The sequence below is a fragment of the Athene noctua genome, chromosome Z (genome assembly GCF_965140245.1).
Source record: "Athene noctua chromosome Z, bAthNoc1.hap1.1, whole genome shotgun sequence".
Classification (NCBI taxonomy): domain Eukaryota; kingdom Metazoa; phylum Chordata; class Aves; order Strigiformes; family Strigidae; genus Athene; species Athene noctua.
In genome coordinates, this window is record NC_134077.1 from 12,121,334 (window position 1) to 12,148,654 (window position 27,321).

General features: G+C 54.5%; 2 protein-coding genes across 2 annotated transcripts; one reads left to right on the forward strand and one right to left on the reverse strand.

The window, feature by feature from the left end:
• Nucleotides 1-53: 53 nt before the first annotated feature.
• RGP1 (RGP1 homolog, RAB6A GEF complex partner 1) lies at nucleotides 54-10,715 on the reverse strand. Its single transcript, XM_074932042.1, has 9 exons — nucleotides 10,610-10,715; nucleotides 10,058-10,197; nucleotides 6,562-6,698; nucleotides 6,092-6,175; nucleotides 2,568-2,717; nucleotides 2,338-2,484; nucleotides 1,815-1,942; nucleotides 1,380-1,557; nucleotides 54-1,155 (listed from the first exon to the last, which is right to left on the reverse strand). Exons 2-9 carry the CDS (start codon nucleotides 10,171-10,173, stop codon nucleotides 932-934), a joined length of 1,164 nt encoding a protein of 387 aa, XP_074788143.1. The 5' UTR covers nucleotides 10,174-10,197; nucleotides 10,610-10,715; the 3' UTR covers nucleotides 54-931.
• A 362-nt stretch (nucleotides 10,716-11,077) lies between these two features.
• GBA2 (glucosylceramidase beta 2) lies at nucleotides 11,078-26,978 on the forward strand. The gene is made up of 17 exons (XM_074931501.1): nucleotides 11,078-11,274; nucleotides 15,188-15,279; nucleotides 15,482-15,597; nucleotides 15,711-15,929; nucleotides 17,202-17,441; nucleotides 17,802-17,904; nucleotides 19,226-19,379; nucleotides 19,659-19,784; nucleotides 19,887-20,071; nucleotides 20,417-20,521; nucleotides 21,175-21,282; nucleotides 21,637-21,788; nucleotides 21,939-22,045; nucleotides 22,200-22,342; nucleotides 22,652-22,767; nucleotides 25,791-25,982; nucleotides 26,068-26,978. The coding sequence occupies exons 1-17, from the start codon at nucleotides 11,078-11,080 to the stop codon at nucleotides 26,287-26,289; spliced, it is 2,577 nt and encodes an 858-aa protein (XP_074787602.1). The 3' UTR covers nucleotides 26,290-26,978.
• Nucleotides 26,979-27,321: the final 343 nt, after the last annotated feature.

Consider the following 27,321-nt stretch of genomic DNA (forward strand, 5'->3'; position numbering starts at 1 on the left):
ATCCACCACCAGGAACAGTGTAGGAATAAGGCTCTTGGGAAGGCTGAGTTTTGAACTTTCAGATATTTATTAGATTTCCATGCAAAGAGGAAAAGTCTTTGGAAGGTATGGTACCAATGGGGAGCCGGCTGTTGGGCAGGGAGACCTCCATCCCAGCTCCTGAATGCGCAGCAGGCATCCACTCCAGCTGCCCAAGCATCCCGAGACCCGCAGGATGCCCTCACGCCCAGGAGCGCAGGCAAACAGCCCGGGCGCTGAGTGCTTCCCAGTTTCGGATCATCGCAGTTGTGCTGCCACAGCATGCGGCCCCGTCCAGGAGACCAGCACGTGCCGGCCGCACAGGGACGGCCTGCCAGGACTTGCCTCCTTTGGGTGAGGGTAGTGGGGGACACAGGGGGGCTGTGTGCAGGATACACCCCTCACAAGAGGCAGGACGTGTGCCAGGGCAGGAGGGCAGGCTCCCACCCAGCCCAAGTGCCTCACCTGGACACCAGACTTCTGCTTGTGGTGTCTCTCTGGGCGGGTACGGCCCTCACCCAAGGCTGGTACTAGGCTTCACTGAAAGAGCTTCTCTCTCTTTTCCCTGGGCTGGGCCTTTCCCTCTTGGAAGCCCCTCATGGGGTAAAGGCACGTCAGGCTGCTCCCTGGGAGGCAGATTTCTTTTTGGTGAGTGCTGGGACTTGCACCTTTGCCCAGGCAGGAAGGGCCCAGCTCTCAGCCGAGGAGTGCAGCACCAGACACCGCAGCGAGGACAGCGCTCCTCCGCCCCCAGGGTGGGACCGACCTGCCCGGTGCCTGCCTGGGTGTGGCAGATGAACCCAAGGGGACAGGGGGATGTGTGCCCCCCAGCATGCCGGTGACAGTCCAGCCCACCATGCCCACCGCTGGCACACGCTTGCAGCACCACAGGCCCCTACCAGCTCTCCGCACTTCAGATGGTGATGGAGTTAGTGCTGGAGAACTGAGATACATAGGAAGCCAGGATTGGGTTGGTGGGAAGGACTTTGATGGGCAAATCCCAGCTGAAAGTGTCCACTTCCACCTGCTCCACCCCAGTCCAGGTGATGGCCTCCGACTGGCTCCCACGAACCAAGCACGTCCCCGCCGACTCCCCCGAGGTCACAAACTCAAAGTGCAGCCTCCACTTCAGGGACACTGTGGGCAAGAGGGGGGTCAGCAGCCAACACCACAAGGGATGGGGACAGCAGCTGCCTCAGTGCTGGCTGTCCTGGCAAAGGGACGTGAAAATAAGCACATTCATGCAGGCCAGCTCTCCCTCCCACAGGACACAGCCCCGATGAGCAAGGGCAGGGCTGGGGACATTGCAGTGCCCTTGCAGTGACAAGCAGGGGTGGGTCCCCTCCCCGGTGGCCACTAACCGATGTTGGTGGTGAATCCTGGGGTAGAGCTGAGTGGGATGGGCAGGCTGAAGCTGCTCTGGGCTGTGTGTAGGCAGGCCTCCTGATGGCGGGCATGCGTGCTGAAGGAGACCGGCTGTCCCCGCCGGCGCTGGAACTCCTCCTGGATGCTCTCCTCCGTCTGCAGGCTCACCGAGAACTGCAGGGCCATGGGCAGGGTGCTCGCTCTCACAACCTCGCACAGCCCCGGTCCAAAGCCCCAGGGCCTCCGTTTCCCAAACAAGCTCAGAACTGGAGCCCTTCCCCACCTCACACCCCAAGTGGAGCTCAGCTAGGTCCCACTAGAAACTGTCAGTAGAAACCCCACAGCAGCCCAGTGCAACCTCAATCCCTCCACCCTCTCCCCCACCCAAAGCCTCTGCTTCTCCCCACAGTGATGCCAAAGCCAGCACTGACCTGCAGACACGGGATGTCTCCTTCTGAAAAGTTAAAGGTCCCAATGACGTCCTCTCCAATCTTATACACGGTCTTAAAGATACAGAACGACCCCACTTTCCCACGAGTATTGCTGATGTTATACAGGTCTGTGGAGCAAGAAGAGGGGAAAGAGTTGCAGCAGGATGAGGCTCTGCTCCATACAGTGCTCTGGGTTAATCACAGTAGACACAACCCCACGCTTGCTGCTTGGGTGTGAAGGACAGTCCCTGGAGGCAGCATTCCCTTTGGGAAACGCCTGTGGTGAGCAAGAACAAACCATAGGCTGGCTACGATGTGCCGGGGGGAGAGTGTCTCTGGATGAAGTAGGAAGAGCCTTAGACTGGCCGGGAGGAGCCCATGGGAAACTGACCCTGACAGAGCTGTCCACAGCCTGAGTCGGAGCTTTGCTTTGTTAGTGAGAGATTTTCACAGCGAGCCCTGAGCCCTTCACACCTTCACACCCAGGTTAGGACAGCAGGTTCAAGCAGGGGATATGACCTACGCAGGCTGCGTCGGGAAGTGGCCACCATGAGCAGTTCTGTTGCCAGGTCTGCCAGACGAGAGTCTTTCTTCAAGCCCTCCTCCTCCTCCAGGAAGGGGTTTGAGGGTGCAACAGCCTCGTCCTGTGGGAACTGGTAATCCTTGAGCCCTGGGGAGAAGGCGAGAGTGTCACCAGGGCAGGGTGCAGCCAGGCCTGCGTCTGCAGGCACGCATCTGCAGGCATGGCCTTACCGTGCAGCACGAGGACACGGAAGGGTACACGCAGGAGCTTGATGGGGGAGTTGACGCGCTGGCAGCCGATGGTCAGCTTGTACACGTACTTCACTGACTGTCCCCGGAAAGAGGGAGGGCCGTCTATGGGCAGTGTCTCACTGTACGAATCTGCAAGGAGCACAGAAAAGATTGCTTTCCAAGGCCAGAAGGAAGCTCCCGGAGCTGACACTCCTAGGCTCCCTGCACCTAGGGTTAGGACCAGCAGTGGTGCTGAGGTAGGGACAGTGCATGGTGCTTTCCCAGTCTTCTCTTTTCCACAACGGGCCAAGCACATCCCTAACTTCCCTGCACCAGCACTCTGGTCCTCACATCACATGCGCCATCATCCAGACATTGCTTCCAGCACATACAACCACACACACAAACTCTGACTCAAAAGAATGTGCAAGATGTAAAATCCAGGAACACAAACACTTGAGAGCTAAACTTACTCATCACGAGTTCAACCTGAATTTGCCTCTGCGCACTTCCTTTGCATGCTGCCTTCACGACACAGTCACACGCTGCAGTCTCCTCGGGGCTCATGCGGCAGAGGTGCCGATCAATACCTCATGCCTCTTTTGATATTTGCTTTACACAAACCCCAAACTCAGCAACAAAAATTAGTTTCTTCCTGTGTTTTCCTCTGAAACACTGGGTCTAAATGGCCAAGAAACAATTAGGAGACCTTCACAACAACCTGTGGCGTATCCCCCTTGACAGACTGATGACTTAGACCACAAAGCCTCTGACTCTGAGACCTCTGAGATGCCAGAGCCTGGCTTTACACCACATTCAGCCCTCTCAAAGGCCCTTGGCCACCACACAAACCCCAATGCTTCCCGACCCAGCATGAACGCTTCTGCAGCTTTCCCAAACCACATGCTGTATAATAAGGCGCAAACACTGAACTGTGGAAAGTCTCCACCTCTCTGGCTGGCCCATCATAACGCAGATACACCCTGCCAGAGGAAGGGAAGCATCCTGCTGTGAAACCACAGATCCTTCCCCATGTCTGGCACATCCTAAACACTGAGGCATAGATTAAAAGCTAGGGTTACATTTTAAATATATCTTTTAGATTTAAAATAACAGGACTGGCAGGAAGAAAAAAGTCCATGCTAGTGTGTAGCATCCACAGGGTGTCACACCTTAAAACACAAGGCTGTCCTGCTGGACCAGGGTGCAGATAAAGCTGAGAACTGTCCTGACAGGGAGGAAGATTAGATATTTCCAAGGAAGCATGCAGACTGTTTTAACACTCTGTACCAGGCTTAACAAGAGTACTCACAAAGACCTGGATGCCCAGTGAGGATAATCTGAGCAGAGACCCACTGTCTGAGGAGGATGAGCAGTTTGCTACCTGGCACAGGAACACCGAGACTCGGGAAGTCCTAGCTTCCATGCACATCCCAGAAGGAAGCACATTCCTGGTGCTATGGATGCCTTCCTTACCCACCCGCTGTACCCTCTGGCTGGGATCCCGGCCCGTGTCCAGGCTGCTTCAATTTCCTTCCCTCACTGTGATCTACCAAATATTTCAAGGTATTACAAAACTGGAGAGGAGGCAAAAACAGCCACAGAAATTACTTGAGGGCTTGAGAAAATGTTTTATGGTGACAAATTTAAAGAGCTCAGTCTGGGCATCGTGTCAAAGGGATGGGAGGCAAGTCAACTTCAACATATAGGCACCATAACAAGAAGAAGATATTGGGGAATAAGCTGGTCAGCAACTGAAAACAAAGTCTTTTATCAAGAGACAGCCTGAATCAACTGTAGCTCTATGTGCCAGCTCTGGCTAGAGTTTAATAACACAGTACTTTGCTGAAGCAGAATTAAGATTTCTTGGTTTTTTGTTTTTTTTTTTTTCTTTCCAAACTGTGCAGAAAAACTCGAAACTTCTGAAAAACAGGAAATGAAGAATTAAGATACACACCCACACAGCCTTAACTCTGCCTCCACAGAGCTGGCAGGAGCCCCCAGGAATGATCTGCAAGTGTGCCAGCTGCAGTCTCGCGTGAGAGGAGCAGCTCTGCAGGCCGACGAGATCCGTGTGAGCAGCCTGGCAGAGATGGAGCTGTGATACGGGGGATTCAGTGCTAGAAAGCTCAGTGCCACACGCAGCGGTATTGCACCTGACAGATGCAGTGCATCTCTGCATCACTTAACCAAGGGGAAAGGCTGTAACATGCAGCCGAGGAACCTCAAAGTGTGGAAGAGTTTGTGTCCTTCCCGTGGAGCTGCATGCAAGTGCAAAGCAGATGCAGGCTGCTTGTGCCAGTGTCACCCAGTGGCATAGCGGACACACACACACACACACACACACACACCCCCCCCATCACTGGGAAGGACAGACTATTGCTAGCTTAGCTGGGGGCTGAACAGCTTCTGCCTGCAGGGAAATCCTCTCAATCCATCCCAGCCACCTGGAGGTGACCATGTGCCCACTTGTAGAAAGCACAGGGGACATTGGCTCCGATGTGGCAGGGCCAGCTCCTTTCCCCCACATGCTGCTGTAGAATAGGAAGTAAACAGCAGCTCCTTGGTCTCACTTGCAGCTCTCCTCACACCTCCCCAGAGCTCAACGCTCCAGCAGAGCTCCCTCCACCATAGGCACTGCCCCTCCACTCCCCATGCTCTGTGACTCCAGAGGTCTTTGTCGACCATTCCCAGCAGATTCCTAGGACAACTCAAGGGAGCTCCCCACGTGCAGGCTGCAACACCTAACGTTACACTGGCACTAGCCCGCGGGCCACTGGAACACAAAGGAGATCCGACGCGAACTGACAGGCTGGGCCACGCAGCCACCAACCAAGAGACAACAGCACATAGCTGTATTTTCACAGCTGTCTAATCAGGTAGAAGCTGCCCAGAAAACAAAAAGGCATTGCTGCAAATTCCCTGTGAAAAGGATGAAATTTCCTCTGAACTACAAAAGGGAAAATAGTGATGGAGAGCTTAGAGGACCGACTGGAAGGACCTTGTTTGAGAGCTCTGGAGATGTGGAAAGTTTTGCACAGAAGAGAAGTGCTCACTTTTACAGTAGGAAAATTAGAACAGGCAGACAACTGCAATCTCCAGGACAGCCACAACCTGAAGAGGAAGCACAGACCTTCGGAATATGCCAGACTAAATCTCAAGAATACTCCAGTGTGGCTGAAGAAATAAAGGCAGGGAAACACAGGTGTGTCTAAATGTTCCTTCAGCTGCAGCCAGGTTTTTAAAAGTGGTTTATGCCTCACAGCTATGCTACGGACCTGGGGTAAAGGATGAAGGCCAGGGGCAGGACTGAGAGACACGTTGCAGAACACAGCCCTCACGCGGTGGAGAACAGACTCTGGATGATGCAGCAGTTCCTTAGCACTCACGCTCCTACCAAATCACCTCACCTTCTGCGAGCACCAGGTCTCCCACTCACAGCACTCAGGTTGCAAAGCCAGCTTTGAGAGTGGGGCTCCCCAGAGGCAAGCTCTCTGAGCAGGGGAAGAGAAGACAGGACTCACAGGACTTTGACTCCCCGGGATCCAGTCGCAAGTCACAGAAGAGAATCTTTGGTGGGGTGGACAGGATACACTGACCTCGCTCTCCTGGAAGAGAAGAAGAACCACATGAATGCTGCCCAGCCTTGGGACCCAGGCTGAGGTGGACACTCACTGTGCCGAGGCCAGCCAGGCCTTATCCTCAGGGAGTGTAATCGGCAGAAGAGGCCAAGAAGAAAACACCTCATGCCCTGGTCAGATCATAAGACATTCCTAGAACAACCCTCACATTTTGCTCCAAGCTAGTGCCACTCTGATCTCAACATGAACAGGGTCCTGCAGCAGCCATGACCAGGGACTCATACAAGGAAAGCCACACAGACCTCCCACTCCCTTCTAAGCGTGCTGCCCTCAAGACACATATGATAGTCTGCTTGATTACTGCTCGCTGTGCTCTCACCATCCCTACCCGGGGTTACAGGAGTAGCACTCACCTCTGTTGGGGACGAAGACAGTCTCGTTCTCTGCCTGCACGTCGTGCTTGCTGCCATCAGAGGGAGGGAGCACCACTCGGTTCTCACTGGCATGAAACTGGCAGTGGATCTGGGCGCTGGCCCATGCCAGCATCTCACTGAGAGAGAGCAAAGAAGAGCAACACACATGTCTGTGCTTTAAACCTGGATTACAGTAAGCACAAATGGAGAGAGGAGCAGCTCTTGCTGCTCAGATCCAGGCAGGACTGCTTGTCTGGAAGGATGAAGGCCTTGCTTCACTGTCACTGAAGCCACTCTCACAGCCCACCATCAAACAAGTCTTCAGTGCCAGCTTGAGCTGGGGTGCTGACCTGAAGCCACTTCCACCCCAGATGCCGACAGCAGTTTTACCCAAGGCCTGGCTCTGTGGCCCGAGGGCTCTTGTTTAACAGCAGTATTTGCACTCTGAGCCACACCACCTTGGGCACAGCACAGACACCGAGTGAAGAAACACCCCTGCCCCAAGACACCCGCTGTACATGCATGGCTGAAGACAGTAAGCAGCACAGGTCAGCAGTCACCCCTTCCACACGGATAGAGATAAGGTGGCCTGCGCAGAACTTCACAGGGACCTTCCAGCAAGCACACTGAGGTCAAGTGTCCCAAGATCCCATCCAAAGCCTCACTCACTCGGTCATCTCTCTCATCACCCACAGCTGGGGGCTGGCCCCAGAAAGGACACCTCTAGCTGTCGTGCACAGGCCAGGCCTGGCAGAGGACTTTTAGCCATGAAGAGCTAAGTCCCAAGCCAGAAGTGACATGCAGAGCAGCACTCCGAGTCACCTTGTGTAATAACACAACCATCAGGGAAGCGGGCAAATTCAAAAGCAACAGATATCTGCAACCTTGGTTCAGCTGCCCCTGCCCACAGCTCCCAAACTCCTTAAGGCTGGCAGGGGACAGACCACAGCACATGCCCCTCAAAACATCAACTTCTGGCTGTTGATGTTCTTGAGGGGCTGTTGATCTCTCAGATCAGAGAAGGATGTTGCTAGGTCCTTCATAAGTATCTATTTTCTCCTCCTGATGTAAGGGATTGTGGCTATAGGGGAGGCGAGGGTGTCATTCTGCCCCCTCTCTGTACAACCACAAGAACTGGTTGCATCCACCATGAAAAGCAGCCTCAAGTTCTGGACTCTGCTAGGACCTCAGCCACTCCACAGGGCATTTCCCATGGCATTACTGACACCTTTCAGTTTACAGAACACCTGGTTTTATTTTAATAGTGGTCTCAGTAACTTAGCCAGTGCATGGTTCCTCTGACATTTTCTAACATTGTGATCTGATTAGTAAGCGCTGATACTGGAGTTTTAGGTGGCACAGGAATTTTTTGTGGCACACAGGTATCTCTTGATGTGACACATCAGAGATATGTCTAGACGTCTTAAACATCTAGACAAACCAGAGAAAAAGGCGTGCTGCATTTGTTTCAGCTGACTAACTGCCTATTTGATCTTCTGCATGTGCTGGCTGCCTTTACCCAAACATGTGTTGGTTACTCTACGGTTACCTCTAACCCCACAATTGCAATTCTGTACCCTCAGCAGTACCAGCATGGATTTGCCATAAGGGCTGCCATAAGGTTTCCCATTGTCAGGTATCTGCTATATGGAAACAGATAAATGCTCTTCCTTTAGAAACAATGTTTCCTAATTTTATATAAGCTTAGTATGATTACACTACCTTCAAACACTGTATTTTAAATCTTTTTTTTCTCTTTTTTTCCAGTATTGCCCAATAATATTCCACCGGATTGTTTTCATTTTTTTAACTAGACGCCCAAACAAAATTTGCATGTGTCTTCCTACCGGCACACCTGGCTTGTCCAGGTGGCAGGATGCAGAAGGATCCTGCGCGCCTGCTGAGGTCACTTCCCTCCTCTCTCACCTGCCCCTAAAATTCTGTAGCCCACACAGGCTGCGCTCCACACAGCTTTTGGGCAGAAAAGCTTTGTTACTTGTACGCCTCATACACCACAATCAAATTCACTTTCTGCCATTTACCTCCTGTCCTTCAGTCCCATCCCTGTGCTTGCAATGCATGCCTCTCAGTTCATCCACCGGTGCTGCAGCTTTTGCCGGCCCTAAAAGCTTCTATTCTCTGACAGGTCTATCTATCTGCCTGTCGAAGTCACTGTCTATGCAACCCACAGCTTCTATTTCCAAACCACCAATCTATTTGGTGTTGCCACTCATATGACTTAGCTAGGTCTTGTCAGTTTGGTTACCTGTTTTTTTATTTTAAAAACTTCCCTTGTTCCAAGAGATAGTTTTCTATGGACCCTGATACACTCGAAGTTCCCAAACAAAGCTCCTGTAACTCTGCTGCAAATCTCCAAAACTGTTCCACTGGTACACTTGCAGTCCCACATGTTTCAGAACCCAGAAGAACAGCACTGCCACTGCACAAGACAAAACTCTGGAAAGCCAGATGCTTATGCCACAGCTTAATTTGAAAACTGAATTCAGCAGGCAAAAGGAACCAGGAAGAAAAGATAGAAAGTTAAGGAAGGCAATAAACAAAGAAGCCCTACAGCATTAATACAAGAGACTGTTTTGCTGCTGCTGAGGCTGCAAGCACTGGAAGTGGGTCTACCAAAACAATCACGTGTGAAATGCGTACTGGTGATGAAAAGATGCTGAACCTGACAGGGCTGGAAACAGACACTTCCCAGGAAGGACTCAAGATGAGAAAGCACCCTCCACCCTCTGGAGACTCAGACAAAGCCACATACTCAGCAGAGACGGAGGCTTCAGGTGACTACTTATGATGTAGAGTCACCCTCTGTGAGCCAATATAGGAAGCTCCCACCTTCTCACATTTCCTCAACACCTGTTTCAGGCACAGTAACCATAAGGGGACATGCTGCGCTCAAAGGCTGGGCCACATGTAATGCAGCCACAAAAGGCTGCCTCCTTCTGCCTCTGGGCAGTGCTTACCCCTTTGCCCGCCAGCTCTGCAAGCAGGAATCACACTGATATGTCAGCACACTGCTGGACAGAAAGAGCTCCTTCCACAAACGCAGGAAATAATGACGTTGTCTGGATGTTGCCCTGTGAGACTGTCACTCTGGTGTAACTAGATATCCTGCTCTGACAGCCAGTTTGGCTTCATTTTCTGTCAGTAACTGTGTCGCTGAGGGCTCACCTGAGAGGCAGTTAAGAGCATCTCTAACTGCATACTTTTTTTCTCATCTATTTCTTGAGGGCAGACAACCAGAATAATTACCTCAGTTTCAGCCCTGAAACGGAGATGGTGCAAAGCACCATTTAAGGGAGTACCTCAGGCAGGGAAGTCACCAGTGGCTGAGCTGGCACCATTGCCCCACAACCCCGCCATGACTACATCTAGCTGCTCAGAGGAGGCAGGGAGAGCTGCTCCCTGTGGAGGGACCCAGACAGCTCTGCCACTTCCAGGCTTCATGCACAGAAGGACCCACCGGCACAGGCCGCCATACCTGCTGGCAGATGTAGACGAGGCCGATAACGGGTTGGTGAAAGTGATCACGCACTCAAGCACCTCTCCTGCCAGGAAGACAGGCCCGCGGCCCAGCTTGGCCAACACCTCGATCATGGCTCGGACAGCCCTGCTGCGCACCTGCCAAAAAAAATCCCTAACAGTGGGCACAGAGAGAGATGTCTGGGCGCTGTAACAGAGGGGGGATGGCAACAGCCACGCCGAGCATATGCTCGGGGGAGTCAGAGAGAGCCCCATCTCTAGAGGCAGCACACGGGCACGTACAGGGGTCAGGGACAGCCCTGGCCTTGTGCACACACACGGCGGCGGGGTCAGAGTCGGCCCCAGCCACACACACCCCCACCCCCTAACCTCCCTCAGCCCCACGCAGACATCGCGGCGGTCAGGACATACCGCGGGGGGTGAGGGACAGCCCTGCCACCCCCAACCCGGGGGACTCGGGGGCGAACACACACACGTCAACGCCCACCAGGGACACAGGCCCGCATGCCCCGCGCAGCGCCCGCCCCAGGCCGGCCCGGCGCCCACTCACCGCCCCGCACAGGCCCCGCTCGCCGCCCCGCGCCACTCCGGGCCCGGCTTCCCCCCAGCCGCTCAGCGGCTCTCCCGACGGGCTCGGCGGGGCTCGGGGCCCGCTCGGCAACGCTCGGGCAGCGCTCGGGTCTCGCTCGGGAACTCTCGGGCAGCGCTCGGGTCTCGCTCGGGAACTCTCGGGCAGCGCTCGGGCAGCGCTCGGGAACTCTCGGGCAGCGCTCGGGAACTCTCGGGCAGCGCTCGGGAGCGCTCGGGCTGCGCTCGGGTCTCGCTCGGCAGCTCTCGGGCGCCGCTCGGTCGGTCGCCCCGGGGACGGCCGGTGTGGCCGGCGGCGGGGCGGGCCCGGGTTTCCGGACGCGCTCGGCGGCGCGCGGGGCGCCGTGCCCCGGGGGCGCGGCCGGGGCGGGGCGGGGCGGGGCGCGGCGGCGCGCGCGGTGAAGAGGGCGCGCGCGGGGCGGGGGCGGCGATGGCGGCGGCGGCAGCGGCGGAGGCGGCGGCGGGGCCGCTGGTGCGGCGGTACGAGGGGGCGGCGCGGGGCCGCGGCGTGGCGGCGGCCGGCTGGCGCGTCTGCCTGGCGCACCGCTTCGAGGAGGCGCGGCAGCCCTACGGCGCCGCCGACGTGCCGCTCCGCGACGTCCTGCGGCACATCGGCCTCGGCTTGCGGTACGGCGGGGTGGGGGGGAACGGGGCCCGGCGACACCCCGGGAGCGGGGAGGAAGGGGCAGGGGGTGTCCCGGGGCGGAGGCGGGGGGGCGCTCCCACGCTGCGGGCGGCTTGTACCGGGGAGACACCGGCGGTGCCCCGGTGCACGGAAGGCAAAGTCCGGCGGATCACGGAAGGCCCCGGGCTGGCGGGAGCCGCTGTCCTCCCGCCCCGAGCTGGCGGCACCCACCCGCCTGCCTGGCGCCAGCGCTGGGAGCACTGGTGCAGACTGGGCAAAGCCGGCTTAAGGGGCAGCACCCAGCGCTCGGGCTCCCCAAACCCGAGCAGCAGCTGGGAGCGCTGGGGGCATCGCTTCGGGAGGAGGAGGGAGCACCCCGAGGCTTGCCGCCGGTGCCCATCGTTGCCACATCTTCCCTGGCCAGTGTCAGGAGCTCAGCCCCCTGCATAAGGCGCCTTTCAGCAGATGGAGATTAAACTTGAGGTTAATTGCGGTGGTTTTCAATGCTGTACACTATAGCAGGTTTGGGAATGGGGACTTCTACTGACTTTGTGTCGGGGTGAGCTGGAAGCAACCAGGAAAAACGCATGTGAGAAACAACAGTGTTATTTTAACCTTTAGAACTGCTGCCCGGGTGCTGGCGGTGTTTGTGTACCCATCAGTCTGAACACTGAAACCGATGACAGCGTGATTTATTTCCTTGTGCTTGCTTTATATCTCCTGCCTCCATTTTCTGAGCTCCTGCTCAGTGTCCTTGGAGGTTGGTGGTTGTAAAGCTGGTTCCTGCAAAGCCTGATGAAGGGGCAAATAGCCAACCGCTTCGGGGTGCGTGGCATGCAGATCTGACATGAGACATCCTGGCTTGAGCCTGGACATCCGGGATGGGAGAGCATGGGTCCTGAACAGAAGATAAAAGCTACTGGAAAAACCACCGTGGCTTCTTGGGGATGAGTGTGAAGTCCTGTTGGGGTGAGCAGGGAGGAGAGGTGACCTCTGTGCTGGCCTGGAGAGGCCACTCCTGGCCTGTTCCCATTGGAGTCTTGGAATGGAAGTGGCTTGTATCAGTCCTAGAAAAAGATTTTAAGGTTCAAACCCAACAGCTAGACGTCAAAGTACTGCCTCTTCCCCTGTGCAAATTCTAGGAGGTAGAATGGTTGTCACTTCAAAATACTTGTGTAGGGCAAAGCTTTCTGGCAAGGAGACTCCAGCCTAGAGAGTGGAGGAGAGGAAGGGCATGGTGGCAAAAAGTACCTGTGTGGGTTTGAATTAAAACATGAGGGCAGCAGTGTTGGCTGTTGAAGGGCAGCTGGTGCAGGGGTGCGAGGAAGTGTGGGAGGCTGCATGCTCCTGGTGTTGGTGGGCAGCCGTGTGTCTGCGTGGCGGAGGCAGCCAGCCGGTGGAAACCTGAGTGCCTGTATTGCAAGAGGAGCCTGGAGCTTAGTCCTGTGGCATGGCTTGTGGAACTGGACCTCTGGAGCCCTGCAAGTTGGCGTGCTCTCTCCCAAACGACCATGATGAGCAGCACCCCTCTCTCGGGGGCACCCATCCTAGGGGCGCTCTCAAAATCTGGCGTGTCTTGGTGCATCAAGTGCAATGTCATCTGGTGCAGGCGCTCGTACCTCATGAGATGGCTGGGAGTGCCTTGAGCTTGCTGCATGCCTTCAGCAGAGGAAGTCTAGGACCAGCAGAGGAGCCACCACATCCTGGGTTGATCTGGTATCCTGCTGAGTTAAACCTCTGGCTGATAATTGTCCTCTCCTGCAGCCCCACCCCTGCTGCAGGTTACATGGCTGGGGGTGTTGACAACCCTGGGGTAGGATTTTTGTTAATTGGGGCTCATCAGGTAAAATTCTTCATGGGGACACCCACAACTGCAAATCTGGAAAGAAAAGGTTGTGTGGACTGGGGCTGGAAGAGAGGTGCAGGCAGCTTTTCACAGAGGTGGCTGGCGTGCCCTGGGAGGGGGTCATGGCACGGATCTGGCACAGCTGGGTGATGCCTGGGCAGGTTTTCATTCCACTGCCAATTTGAAGGGAAAGAAATACCCTCCAGCCCTGGCAGAGCTTTTGGTGTTGCAGAACGCGAAGACTTTCTCCTGGTTATTCTGCAGTGCTGGCAGAGCTGTTAGCAGCCAGCAACTGGGCATCGACCACCTTCTCCTCTTGGCTTGTGCGATTTTTTGGGGAGAAGCTGTCAGGGGAAGAGTTTGCTATTGATATGGCAAAACAGCTCAGGCAGTGGCTGGCTGTAAATCCCAAACTTTTCCTGCTGCATGCTCCTGGAAAAACTGCTTTTTTGAAATCCCTCCATCACTTCCTTTTCCAAGGAGCCAGGATGTCCTGACATGCCATGCCACAGCTGCTCTGCCTGGGCACCTCATTTTCCACCACTGGAAACCTGCTGGGGAAGCAGCTGGGTTGGTTCCCTGACGCTGGGTTGAAAAGAAAATAATTTCCTTGAGAGAGAGAGCATGCACACTGCCAAAACCTTGTCTCAGCAGTGTAATGCCAGGGCTGTCTCAACTGGGAGAAGAGCAGTCACAGCAGATGTAGCTTGAAGATAGAGACAGGCCCTGATTCAGGGCGGTCATGCAGGACAGGCTGGTTCTTGTGGTGCCCTGGACCTCTGCAGGCAAAATGTCCTTAAACAGTCAAATGCAAAGGTGAGTGTGTAGGAATGGAGAGTGGACTGCAGTCGGGTCCTGTGAGACTGCAACCTGGAAAATCTTACACTGTTAAGGATCTGGGGACCTCAGATGTTGGTGAATGAAGGTGAACATCCAATGACCACAGAGCCAAAAAGGCAAATGTGGGTTGTTTTTGTTAGGGAGGAGTGTGTAGGAGCAGGGGGTGTCATGAAGGAGCCTCTCCCCCTTGCTTCTGGGGGTGCATGTCCCACGGGATTAGTGCTCACCCATGGTCCACTGCCTGGGCTCTGCATCCCATGAGCCATCAGAGCAGGACAGGCTGTGTGCTCCTGGCTGGGGTGGCTTTCTCTGCTTGGCAGTACAACGTTGGTGCCTGCAGGTAGCTCGGGGACATTGCCCACCCCAGGAGCTCCCATGCCCCCGCCACCCACCTGGCAGCCAGGCTGGGTCTTGCCTGTCTGTTCGCTGGGGGAAGTTCAGCAGCTTCTTCTGGTCTGGTAGCTGGTTTCCATACGCTAATTGTCTCTGTATGGAAGATTTAACTTGGGGCGGTTCATTAGCACAAGACAGTCCTTTACGAGCGCTGACTTGGAGCCTAGCCCTGTTCCTCTTGCCCAGAGTGGTGCTGGCACACCCAGGTGCAGGTGTGACCCTGTTTGGGTGTCTCTCAATTCCCAGGCCTTTGGGTGAGAAATTATCTGATGGGCAGTGCCTGGCTGCACAGCTGGTGTGCAAGTGGAGGTGAGTCCCCAGGATCCTGCAAGCATCACCTCCTCCAGGGCAAGGCTGCCCCATGCCATCTGTCCCCAGGGATGTGGCACTGGGATGGGGCAGGGCTGTGTGTGACAGTGAGGATGTGGAGGTGGAAGGGCAAGGCTCATGTCCCTGGAACAGCATATGGCTTCTCTGGGTTCGTACCTCTGTTCCCAGAACTTACTTAGCAGACCATGCCCTACCAGCCATGAGTATATGATACTATATACTCCATGAGCATCTGGAAGAGCCTCCCACCCCTGCACAAGCTTGGAGCCCTGCTCTCAGATACTGGAGTGCTCTGTTTTCATGCTGTACCTTTGCAGGCAGCCCTAAGCTGCCAGAGCTCTGCCTGCTCATGTCTGCTGACTCACAGTGTGTGCCCTGGGACACAGGTTCCCGTGGTGTATCTCTACAAGAGGTGCAACTGCCACATGCTGGTCACGTCCTACCCAGTGACACTGAAGGGACAGTGATGCCTGCTTTCATCTTTTATACCTCTTCTTCCCTTGCAGATACTTCAGGTGGTGGTACAAGAAGACCCGCATAGAGAAGAAATCTGCGTTCATTGACCTCTTGTGTGCTGTTCCTCTGCAGCAGATCTATGGTCAGCCTCCAGTTTGGGCACTGGGGTGGGGCATTGCCATCAATTCACATGGGGCCATCAAGGTGCTAGACCAGGGAGTGGGTCATGGAGCTGCTGTGGTATTGGCAGTGCTCAGGGGCCCCCAGAGCTGCATGGAGTGGTCCTTGAGATAGATCCCACCACAGGGAGGAACAGGGGTGCTAATTTCTGGTGTTTTTGCCAGGGTGCCCGCTGGGCGGGATCGGGGGAGGCACCATCACCCGTGGCTGGCGGGGTGAGTTCTGCCGCTGGCAGCTGAACCCTGGCATTTATCACTACGAAACGGTCATCGCTGACCAGGTAGGTGCAGCAGGGTCTGCAAGGGCTGCAGGTGGCACTGCAGCAGCCCAGGTGGCTCAGGCATCTGCTCTTGGGCTCATCTCACCCCCTCCACATGCTTCTCTTTTCTCCAGTTCACTGTGTGCCTGCGTTGCAAGGGGCAGACGGTTTACCAGCAGGTCTTGTCTGTGGAGAGACCTAGCACTCTGCAGGGATGGAACTGGGGCTACTGTGGCCACTATGCCTTCTACCATGCCCTGTACCCCCGTGCCTGGATGGTCTATGAGCTGCCGGGGCAAAACGTCGTGCTCACTTGCCGCCAGGTCTCTCCCGTCATCCCCCACGACTATAAGGTAAGGAGGTGGTGGCTCCTCGCTGGTTGCAGCCTGTCCCCATGGGAGCACCAGGCCACACTGCCTCGCAGCAGCAAGGCTCCTGTGGAGCAGTTGGTGGGGATGTGGCAGAGCTGCCTGCATGGAAAGGGGGAAAGGTTTGGCACAGCAGAGACAGGGCTGTACTGCATGATGCTTGGTGTGTCCCATTTTGATAGCAGAGGCTTGGAGCTGGTGAATTTTTGACCCCTGAGCACTGCCTGTGCCTCCGGGGGGCTGCAGTAGAGGAGTTCCTTGTCCTTCCTGCCCAGCTCAGCATTGCCTGAAGACAGCCAGGCTTGCTGCCTTGTTAATGTTCTTTCCCAGTCTGGTCTCTTCCATCTGAAGACCCTCTTCTTAGTGCTAGCTACCGGGTATATAGCAGAGGGATCTTGGAAGGCTTTACCCCTCCTGGGACAGTTGGTACTGGAAGAGTTATCCCTTTTTCCTTCTGCTTAGCTCTGGCAGCTGCTCCTTTCCCCTCTGACTTGTGCTTTGACTATCTGTATTGTTCCCTGGTTTTGGTTTTGTCCTGTGACTATCCTAGCACCTGTCCACCTGGAATGGCAGGTCCAGAGCTGTGGCCTTACTGCCCAGAGGATCCGGTGGCAGCATTCTGGGAAACCCTCAGCCTGTACTTGTGGGTTGGTTTGTCAGCTGAGTGTTTTTGCTGGCTTTTGCCTGCCGTCCCCAAAGGAAGAGCTGCTTATTAGCTGGGTTTTCCCAGCTGGGCTTTCCCAACATTTCCAGCATGTCTCAGCTCAGCAATGCTCCCAGGCAGGAGGAACCTCCACAGCAATGCGGAAGCTCAGAATGGCAGCAAGGGATGCCTCGCTGCTCCCACATGTTGCTCCTGCTTGCTCCCAGCCGTGGGCAAGGGCGGCAGGCCGCACTGCTGACAAGGCTGACCTTCCTCTTACCCCAGCAAAGCACGTGAGCATGTATCAACCTGTTGAGCAGATGGGTGGTGAGACGCCCGTCTGAGCCTTAAACGCTGCTTTCGGTGTGTGTGTTGCACTGTGTGGGGTTTGCTAGACCAGGGCTTCTGATCTGGTTTTTGTATTGCCTGCTGCCTAAATTCTTCTGCTTCTGCTGCTGCTTCCCAGCTTGGCAATGGACTCCAAGACTGAGTTGTTCCTGGTGCTCTTGCTCCCACTGCATCCTGCGTGGTCTCCCCAGCAGCGGGGGAAGTGATGCTCTGACAAGTAACGATGGAGCACCAGCCCTATACGCAGCATTGTCTGTCTCTGCCAGGACTCCAGTCTACCGGTGGGAGTATTCATCTGGGAGGTGGAGAATGAGAGGGATGAAGATGTGGATGTTTCCATCATGTTCAGCCTGCAAAATGGCACGGGAACAAAGGAGGACAGGAGTGGAGGGCACTGGAATGAGCCCTTTGCATTTGAGAAGGAGGGCGAGCGGGTTGCTGGAGTCCTGCTGCACCACTGCACACACGTGAACCCCTTCACCCTCGCCATCTCCGCCCGGGAGAAGGTAAAGGGCTGGCACTGCTGATGTGGCTCCTGTTGGAGGCTCCCTGCTGAATGTGGCAGGGCTGCTTCCAGGCAGCTGGTAAAGGGTGGATGTGTGATGGGTTGGGGTCAGCATCAGTCCTCAGCGCTTGCCTGACTGCAGGAGCAGGGACATGAATTCCCTGAGGGCACCCTTTTTGGGGGTGGGTTCCAGAAGAGAAGCTATAGGTGAAGCTTTCAGGACAGCAGGTAAGTAGATTTGGAGTTAGCATTGCTGGACAGAATGCGGGGAGTGAGTGTGGGGTCCCAGAGTTGTTGGGGGTGGGGCCTGCCTCTGGCCCTCAAAACTACTAGCCCCTGATGATGCTCTTCCCTTCCCCAGGCTGGCACAGGAGTCACCCACCTCACGGCTTTCAATCCCATGGGATCAGGTAGAGAGGTGTGGCAGGACCTCCTGCAGGATGGCAGGCTGGATTCCCCTGCCGGTGAGTCCCTCTGTCCTCTGTGGGACGGTTGGAGGGGGAACTGGTGGCCACGCTGGTCGTGGGGCACAGGGCACCCAAGCAAGAGTGGATTTCCCTTCCTCTAGCCACCTCGGTGCCATTGCAAAAAGCTCTCACTGATGCTGTGGCTTGTTTCCAGCTTTGGGCTGTATCCAGATTTCCCATTGCTTGTCACACTGTCCTTGTTGTGATTCTCCATTAGCTGTTTGCATCACCTAAGGGCTGTTCTCAGCCATCTTAATTGCACATGCCAGTATCTTCTTAGTTTGTGCAGGGTTGCACGCTGAGTTGAGATTTCTGCTGAGTAGCCAGGGTGACGCTCAGCCACCTTCCCTGAGTTCCCATTGCCAGATCTGTGAGCAAGGCCCATCAGATTTTTTCTAGTGGCCATTTCACACTACTTGGGGTTTGGTGCTGCCATCACTTGCTGTCCTCTTGTTACTGTATCGGTTCCCTGAAAGTCTCCCATTATTACCTTGATACTTTTTCGTCATCCTCAGTTGTCTGCTCAGTCCCTTGGCAGAAAACCTTGAAGCAGTGTGACATCTCCCAGCCCTTGCTGCTAACCTCTTCCTGCAATAAAGGGTGATCATTTGCATAATGTCTCTGCCAGCTTTTGAACAAGGATGATGCTGGCACTGGACCTTTGCAAGATTTATTGAAGCTTAAATCATGTAAATAAAGCGTTTACATAAATATTTCCGGAAAACTAAGTTTCCTGCCTCGATGCATTCAGCTCTCCAGGCTATTGGGATGTGGTTTTCCTTCGTGCATGCCAGGCATTATCATAGTCGGGATCAGTGCTTCTGTTAAAATTGTTGCTCTAATGAGTTTACCTGGTACACATGTCAGAACTAGCATATAATTATGCAGCCGCCTCAGGGCTTTTCTTAAATACGGGCACAGTTCAAGCACCCTGCAAAAAACTGGAAACGATGACTGTCACTAGAAAGTCACAGTGTCTCTGTGTAACTGCAGTGCAGTTACAAAATCATGGGATGCTCTGTCCCTTCCACTCGTGCCTTGTGGCTTTTCCTGCCTGATTTGTTCCTGTGCTTTGATGACTTACTTTTTTAACCCCTCCACCCATGGCAGGTATTTTTTTCCTGCTTGCAAAAAGCAGTTACTCACGTGCGGTAATGTCATCCCTTAAAACCCTGGGGATGTACCCTCCAGGTGGAAAGGGGGCTGGGGCATGCCCAGATAGTCTTGTCCCCCCTCAGGGTGTGTGGGAGCATCAGTCATCCCACCATAAGGCTCCCTTCGTCACTTGTGAATATTTTTTTTTTTTTTTTCCTGACAGGTAAAAGCAGCCTGACAGAAAAGGGGGAGGTGATGGCGGCAGCGGTGTGTGCCAGCTGCAGGGTGCCCGCCCGGGGGCACAGGACGCTGGAACTGGCCCTGGCTTGGGACATGCCCCGTGTTCACTTTGGCTCCAAGGAGAAGCGGCACCTCAGGTGGGTGGGTTGTCTCCTGTGGGACTTGGCTCATGTCCCCAAAGCCCCCTTCTCCCTGCCTCTGGGCTTGAGTAGGTGCCTGGGGAGCCTTGTGCTACCCACTCGCTGTGGCTGTGGCTCTTCCAGCTCACGGAGGGGACCCTCTCCCCAGCCCCTGTGCCTCAGTGCCCCTGCTCGAGCAGTCAAGTTTTTCTGGTTTTCACTATAGTCCAGCCCTCTCCTGTGGCTGGTGGGCCCAGCCTGAGCCCACAGCATACTCACCAAACCCCCGCTTGGCAGGCGGTACACCCGTTTTTTTGGCAGTGGAGGTGATGCTGCTCCTGCCCTGTCACATCACGCCCTGACGCACTATGAGGAGTGGGAGAGGAAGATCGAAGCGTGGCAGAAGCCCATCCTGGAGAACAGGTAGGATAGATGGGAGCACCTTCCCGGTGGCTTCCCAGGGCTGGTCAGCGCAGGAGCATCATCACCTCAGCTGCGGTGGTTGAGTTTCCTTCTTGCCCACAGCCAGCTGCCTTCCTGGTACAAGTCGGCCCTCTTCAATGAGCTGTACTTCATGACAGATGGGGGGACCATCTGGGTGGAGCTGCCCCCGGACTGCCGTGCTGAGGACCTGCAGGGACCAGAGGGGGCTGGCCTCTCCCACCTCCTCCCTGTCCTGCGGGAGTACGGAAGGTTTGCTTATTTGGAAGGTAACTTGCAGGGACGTGATGGATGGTCCCAACTCAACCCCTCCCCATTGCTGTCACCAGGTGATTGTAACCTGCCATGGGGATGCTTTTGACACCCTGATGGCTAGGGAGTAGCTCTGTTCACAGCAAAACCCCTTGCAGAACCAAGCCCTATAGGGTATGTCATGAGATCTTCTCCAGACCCCTGGGTGCTATATATAGAGAATAAAACCAACTTTGAGCAGGAGCCCCTGCCTGTGCTGGGAAAGAGCTCACCCTCCTGGGCTGTGTGGGAGGGAGGACTCCCCCTCCTTTCCCTTCCCTGTGGCAGGTCTCCCATCCCTCACTGTCTCTCTGGTGCTTCAGGCCAGGAGTACCGGATGTACAACACCTACGATGTCCACTTCTACGCCTCCTTTGCTCTCATCATGCTGTGGCCCAAGCTGCAGATCAGCCTGCAGTATGACATTGGTGAGTGACCCAGGAGACCCTGGTCCTGGAGACCCTGGCTTGATGCCTGCTGATGCCTTCACCTAGGGAAAATACAGAGGATTTGGGACAGCATCTTCCGTAGAAATCTGACATGGAGCCAGTGTCCCCTTCCAGCTCCTCTACTGGGCCCAGGACTTGTAAACCCCCAACATGCTTCTCAGCATCTCTCTGTCCAGCACTGGAATGCCTTCTTGCCTCATTGGGGGTCCACAGCTGACTTTGCCTGCCCTGGGGGAGTCCCTGGTTTTACCAGCTCTCTCCGTGCCCCTTGTAGAGAAGCATGAAGCTGTTTGCAAGACCCTGGTGCTTTGGGCGGGCTTGGAGGCTGCTCAGTGGTGGAGCACAGCCCTTTGCTGGGCTGTGGGAGGGCTGAGCCCGCTGAGGTTCCCTCCCAGCCCACGGTGCTGCCACCACCTGGCTTAAGGGGGTGGTGACACTGGCATGTTCCCTGCTGAAGGGAGGCTGGTAGCAGCCTGGTGTCCTCTCAGTCCTTTGCAGAGGGCTGTGATCTTGCAGCTGGAGACCCAAAGGGCAGCCTGGCATACTGCTGCAGGTGGCCCTGCCTGTGCTTGTAGCTTGCTGCTGCAGTGCCTGCTGCCTTTCTAATGTCTCTTGCTCTGTGTCCTTTTCAGCTGTCACAGTGGTGAATGAGGATGTCCAGCCCCGGCAGTACTTGATGTGTGGGCAGACAGCCCAGGTGAAGCTGAAGAATGTGGTGCCACATGACATTGGGGATCCAGGTGAGGGGTCTGGCCAGGCCTGCTGCAGGGCAGAGGGAGTGCGGGACTGCTCACACAACTTTTCAGGGTAGTTAACTCCCAAGCTGTGGGAATGAGGTGTGGTGCATGGAATACACTGTTTTCTGGGAATGAAAAGCTTGGATGGTTTGGAATTGGTGATGAAGACCATGCTGCATGGAGCTTGTGCAAGGCAGAAAGCGGGAAGCTGAGCCGTAGTGGGAAGGCAGCTCTCACTAGAGATGGCACAGGGCACACACATTATTTGATCATAGTACTCTTGGGACCTTGCTCCCACGTAGGAGAGGGGATGTTCATTGCTTGCAGCCCTGCTGCATCCACTCTGTCCTTGCTTAGGTGATGAGCCATGGCACCGTGTCAATGCCTACCTGATGCACGACACTGCCGACTGGAAGGACCTCAACCTGAAGTTTGTGCTGCAGGTGTACCGTGACTACTACTTGACACACGACTCCCTCTACTTGCGGGACATGTGGCCAGTCTGCCAGGTACTAGGAGGAGATCAGACCATGGAGCATCGCCCTTCTCCACTTCCCTGGGAGACATGGGACATCCCAAGAGGATGGATGCTCTCCAGCAGAATGTGAGGGGCTGCTAGGATGTAGGGGCTGCGTGACCATCTCCTGCCTCTCCCACAGGCGGTGATGGAGTCAGAGATGAAGTTTGACACGGATAATGATGGACTCATTGAAAACGGTGGCTTTGCTGACCAGACATATGATGCATGGGTGGTAAATGGAGCCAGGTGGGCAAGAGAGGCAGGTTGGGGTTGGAGATGGGGGTTGTGGGGTGGAGAGGCAGCTCAGAACTGGGACCATGGTCCCCATGTGTTGTGGGAGGTCTGTGCAAGCCATGGGGTATCCCACATTGCTGATGCTTCTCTCCCTTGGCTCTGGCAGTGCCTACTGTGGTGGGCTGTGGCTGGCAGCTGTCTGCATGATGTGCAAGATGGCAGAGGTGCTTGGGGATGCAGAGATCCAGCAGAAATACATGGACATCCTGAGCAAGGGCAAGGAGGCATTTGAGAGGATGCTCTGGAACGGTGGGTGCTAGGTGGTGGGGAACCATGCTTGGCTGGCCACTTGTCCTTTGGGAAGGGGATGTCTCCTCCTTGGGTCACAGAGCCTGGCAGAGGATGGCAGAAGGAAGGGAGATACCATGCCTCCAAGTGGAGGGGAAGGAGCAGATACCAGGGAGGGAAGAGAAGAGGTATGATGGTCTGGGAAAGGAAGAAGAGAGCCTTCTGGGGAAAAACTGCTGTGCTCCTGTCTCACAGGGAGGAGTGTAGGGATAGCACACATGAGCTGGGGTCCTAAACTATCAATTTTAAACTGTTTCTTGCCTTTTCCAGGAAAATACTACAACTATGACAGCAGCGGGAGTGAAACCTCCAGCAGCATCATGTCAGACCAGTGTGCTGGACAGTGGTTTCTTGGGGCTTGTGGCCTGGACCAAGGGGAGTTTGAGGTAAGAGAAGGGTCAGCCTGGTGTGGGTTGGGGCGAGACAAGACCTGCAACAGGAGGAGAACAGCAGCAGGGCTTGCATGTGGTGTGGGTTGTGTGCTGGGGACTGTTGCGGGGGGCGGTACCCACCTGTTCCCTCACAGCACTGTGTGCTTGGGTGGAGGCTGTTGGATGCATGTTGGTGCAACCCATCTTAAATCAAACTCTGCTCATGGAGAGGCCGTGCAGCAGGGGCGTGTAACTGCGGACAGCTCTGGCATGCTTGGAGGAAAGTCCCACTGGGGTTTCTTTCATCAGGGAGCTATTTGTTTGAAATAAGGAAGGAGGAAAAAGGTGTATGAAACTTTCCATGAGTTATTTACTGCCCAGTTTAAATTCCTAAATGAGCATTTGAAGGAAATAAGGCTTATTTGGGGCCCTAAAGTCTTGCTCTTCAGTTGCAAGAGAAGAATTGAGTGAAAACTCCTCTTGTCTGATGGGATGGTAAGAGCAGGTGCTGGTGGTACAATACCTGGAACAGAGCTGGCAAGTGGAGAGCCATTGTATGGATTATTTCTGGTCCATAGACAGTTGTCAGGCCAAAATTGCCAGACTGTAGGTAGTTGTTTGTGGTGGTAATGGAGATGCAAATGATTTGGCTGGCTGAAGGAAGGAATGACTCTTGTCTGTGTGTGAGGGTCATGGACTGTTTCACCATCTGTTGGTGTCAGAGGGGAGCTTCAAGTGACCTTTCCTGGTGAACACTGCAGGATTTAATGAGAAATGGGTGTCTGGTACTGGCCCCCTGCATTTATCCCAGGGTGGATCCCTAGAATATGGGACTGGGGCAGTGCCTGGGGGTCCAAGCAGGATCTGGCCCAGATCTCATGCAGTAATACCCATAGATCCTTTTTTGGGGGAAACTGATAAACCTGGTGCAGTCCAAAAATCTCACTTGCCTTTCCATAGCCTTGGACTTTTGTTGCTGAAGGTGGCACTTGTCTCTGCTGCCTGGTGAGCTTTGAACTTGCTAGAGATGGGGCCGGTGAACTTCTGTTACTCTGACCATGGAAGGTTTTTTTCCATGTATTTTGATCCCTTGTCTGCCTGGCAGCATTCCTGTTTGCAACCTCATTAACGCCCTCCTGCTGTGTGCACTGGTCAGTAACAAAATACAAAGTAAGAAAAGCCTGTGTCTCAGTCCCTGAAGAAACTGTGCCCTGAAACCTTCTGCCAGAGATGGCTGCTTCACAGCACCCCTCTGCTGACACCTGCTCCGTAACAGCACTTGAGCTTATCTGCAGAGACACACCAGGAAGAATGACCATCAGATGCATGGCTTTAGTGTATGATCTGCTGGCTTTCCTTAGAGTCCACCAAAGCTGTCTGGCTGGACTGCCCAGCCTCCCTTGGCAAGTTTCTGCCTGGTGTCACTGCACGTTTTGTTTCCCCTGGCCCTGGTGGCACCAGACTGGCAAGAAAGTTCTGGCACGTCCCGAGCTGGGAGCTCTTCCCTTTCTTGCAAGTAGGTGTCATGGTTGCTCCGTGACATCGCTTTTGATCTTGGTCACCCTGCAAATTTCTTGTTAGGGCTTTTTCACCGTTTGGCATGGGTGGGATGGAGAGGAGCCACACTCCCTTTGCCACATCATTGAGTTTTGAGCTTTGCTTTTCTGACCAAGGCAGTGACTTCTGCTGCATTGACACTTCCTAGTTCTATTGCCAATAATGAAAGAAGTGCAAAAGCCTTATTTACTTTCAGCTGTTCACAGAGGCTTTTCATCTTAATGCAATCCTTGCTGTGTTGCTGCTCCACTGCTTTTTGTTTGGTCAGCAGGTGTTTTTGTGCTCAGGTGGGGTTGGTTGGGGTTTTTTTTGTTTCTGGTGTTTCTTTTTCTTTTTTTCTCTTTTTCAGTAAGAGCTTACTCAGCATGATACTTCAGTCTGTTCTCGTAACTGTTTTGAGCTCATAACCTTATTTTGTTGAGCAGCTTTTTTTCCCTTATTGAAGGTGGAAGGTTTTTACTTCCTCCTAATAATTTCCTGAATTGGCTGTTTATCCAGCGAGCACTGTTGACCTTTCATGAGTCTTCAACTTTCACTTGGGTTAAAAGTTTCAAATCCTTCCTGCCAGACATGTAAAACTATCAGGCACCCTGTACATCTCAGTCTAACCCCTTCATCCCCAGCTCCCCCTCCTCTGACCTTGAACTCCCCTTAGTCCAGGCCACAAATTCTTGCATCACCCCCTGATTACAAAACTGAAAGGATTAAAGTGCTTTTGAAATCACTCAAAACTAAGCCCTGTTTTTGTTTTTCCCCTGAGATGAAGCTGATTTTTTTTCCCCTTTTTTCTTCCTTTTTCAAAGATTCTCAGCATTTACTCAAACATACCAGTATCCACAACATTCACTTTGCAGCTGCAATGTGCATTCTGATGTCATCAGACCAGCTTTGCCATGATCTTTCCCTTTGGCAGGAAGGTACCTCCAGCCTCACTGATCCCAGACCTTCCTTTAGCCACCTCCGGCCGGTGTCCCATCTCTTGTAGGTGTTGCAGTGCGTCTTGTAGCTGGTGCAGAAGGGCTGAGAGAACAGTACAATGGTCTTACCAGGGGAAATTCTGGGCCTTATAGTTGTTAGCCTGAGAAATGAGCGATGGTGACTATAAACCAAGGTAAGGATGGTGTAGTTGTCCAGTTCCCCAAAATGAACTTCAGAGAGATGTGGGGGTTTGGCCAGTGACTGAAAGTGAAAGGCTGTATATGGAGACAGAGTGGTTGGATGAACTATCAGCCTCCCCAGGAGAAAGGAGGAATGAAGTTCAGCATCTCTTCTGTTGAGCAATTGCTTTTTTTTTTTTTTACTTCTGTCTTCTGGGAAACAGACTTTTTCACTTCATCCTGTTATTTTTCTGAGGCAGCTATTTACCCAATGAGCAGTGTTGACCTCTCTTTCATGGAAAACTTAACCCTGCTTCATGGAGACCTGAGGGGTTTGCATGAGTGCTGAGCCCAAAGCCCTCTCTCTTGCTTCTCTCCACACAGGTCTTCCGCAAAAGTCATGTTGTCAGTGCGCTCAAGACCATCTTTGAGAAGAATGTCATGAGTTTTGCTGGTGGCACCATGGGAGCGGTGAATGGCATGAGACCTGATGGGGTGCCCGACACCTCCAGTGTGCAGTCCAATGAGGTGTGGATCGGTGTGGTCTATGCCTTGGCTGCCACCATGATCCAGGAGGTGAGTGGTGATGCTGCACCCCTCAACACTTGCCATCTCCTTGCACTCTGTGGATGGGCTGATGGTCATCTTCACTCTGCTGCAGGGGCTGGTGGAGGAAGGCTTTCGTACAGCGGAGGGCTGCTACCGAACGGTTTGGGAGCGGCTGGGCATGGCTTTTCAGACACCAGAGGCCTATCGGGAGAAGAAAGTCTACCGCTCATTGGCTTACATGCGGCCCCTTAGCATCTGGAGCATGCAGCTGGCCCTGGAGCGCAGAGCTGGCCAGGCACCAGCACCACCTCCCCAGGTCCCCATCCACCCTTGAGTCTGGAGGGTAGTGAGCAGGGCTGGGGGGCTTCAGCTGGTGGGCAGGGACTCTTCCCTCCCCCTCTTTGATAATACTCACAATGCTGTTTTCCTTCCCTACCTCCACTACATGCCCTTCACCTCAGGGGGCTTCCAGCCAATGATGCTGATCATGAGGGGGAACCAGAGGTGCAGGTGATGTCTCCTCGGAGAGGAGTGGGATAAGGAGGTGCTGCTGGAGCCTGTGCCTCCCCTTCCCTATCACTCAGGGCTTTGACAGCCTGCAGGACCCCCAGCCATCCTCCACTGGAGCTGGTACCTTGCCCAGGGGCACAGGAGCCCTCTCTCCTGCAGTCAGCAGGCTGAGGAAGGTGGGAGCTGGTCTGCAGGGCAAAAAGTTGTGTGTGTGTGTGTGTGAGGGCATTAGACTGGTGTGTGCAGGCACATGGATGCTGCAGTTGTTGCTCCCTTGTGTGACACTGCAAATATGGACTGGCTCTACCCCAAAGCACCAGCCCCAGGAGAGCCTGAGGCAGATACAATCCCCAGGGGAACTTCAGCTTCCCAGATGGTGACAATCAGAGCCCAAGCAGCAGGTCCTGGTCTGGTACCGTGGCACACCTCCCTGCTGGTGCTGGGGACGGACAGTGGAGCATGGTTTAGAGGATGAATCATTTTAATATCTTAATAAATTTGTCCAGCTGTCTATCCTTCTTGTGTGTCTTCTCTGCTATGGGGGTAAGCTGGAGGAGGGAGCCACTCTTGCTCCCCCTTTCCTTCCTGGGCTAGGGATGCAGGGAGCGGGCAGGTGCTAATTGCAGTCTCCTCTGGCAGGGTTTTGCTAATGGGACCAAGATTTGCCTTCCCCCCAGCATGGGAGGGCAGGTGGGACCTACACCTTTGCTCTCTCCTTTCTTGCCTGCAAGGCAGGGGAAGGCAAGGAGCCGAGCATTCCTCCTGAAAATGCCTCTGGGGGGAGAGGCAGTGCCCTGGCCCTTGACCAAATCGAGTCCCTTCCCAGACAGGCTTGGGTGCTTTGCTTCCATTTCCT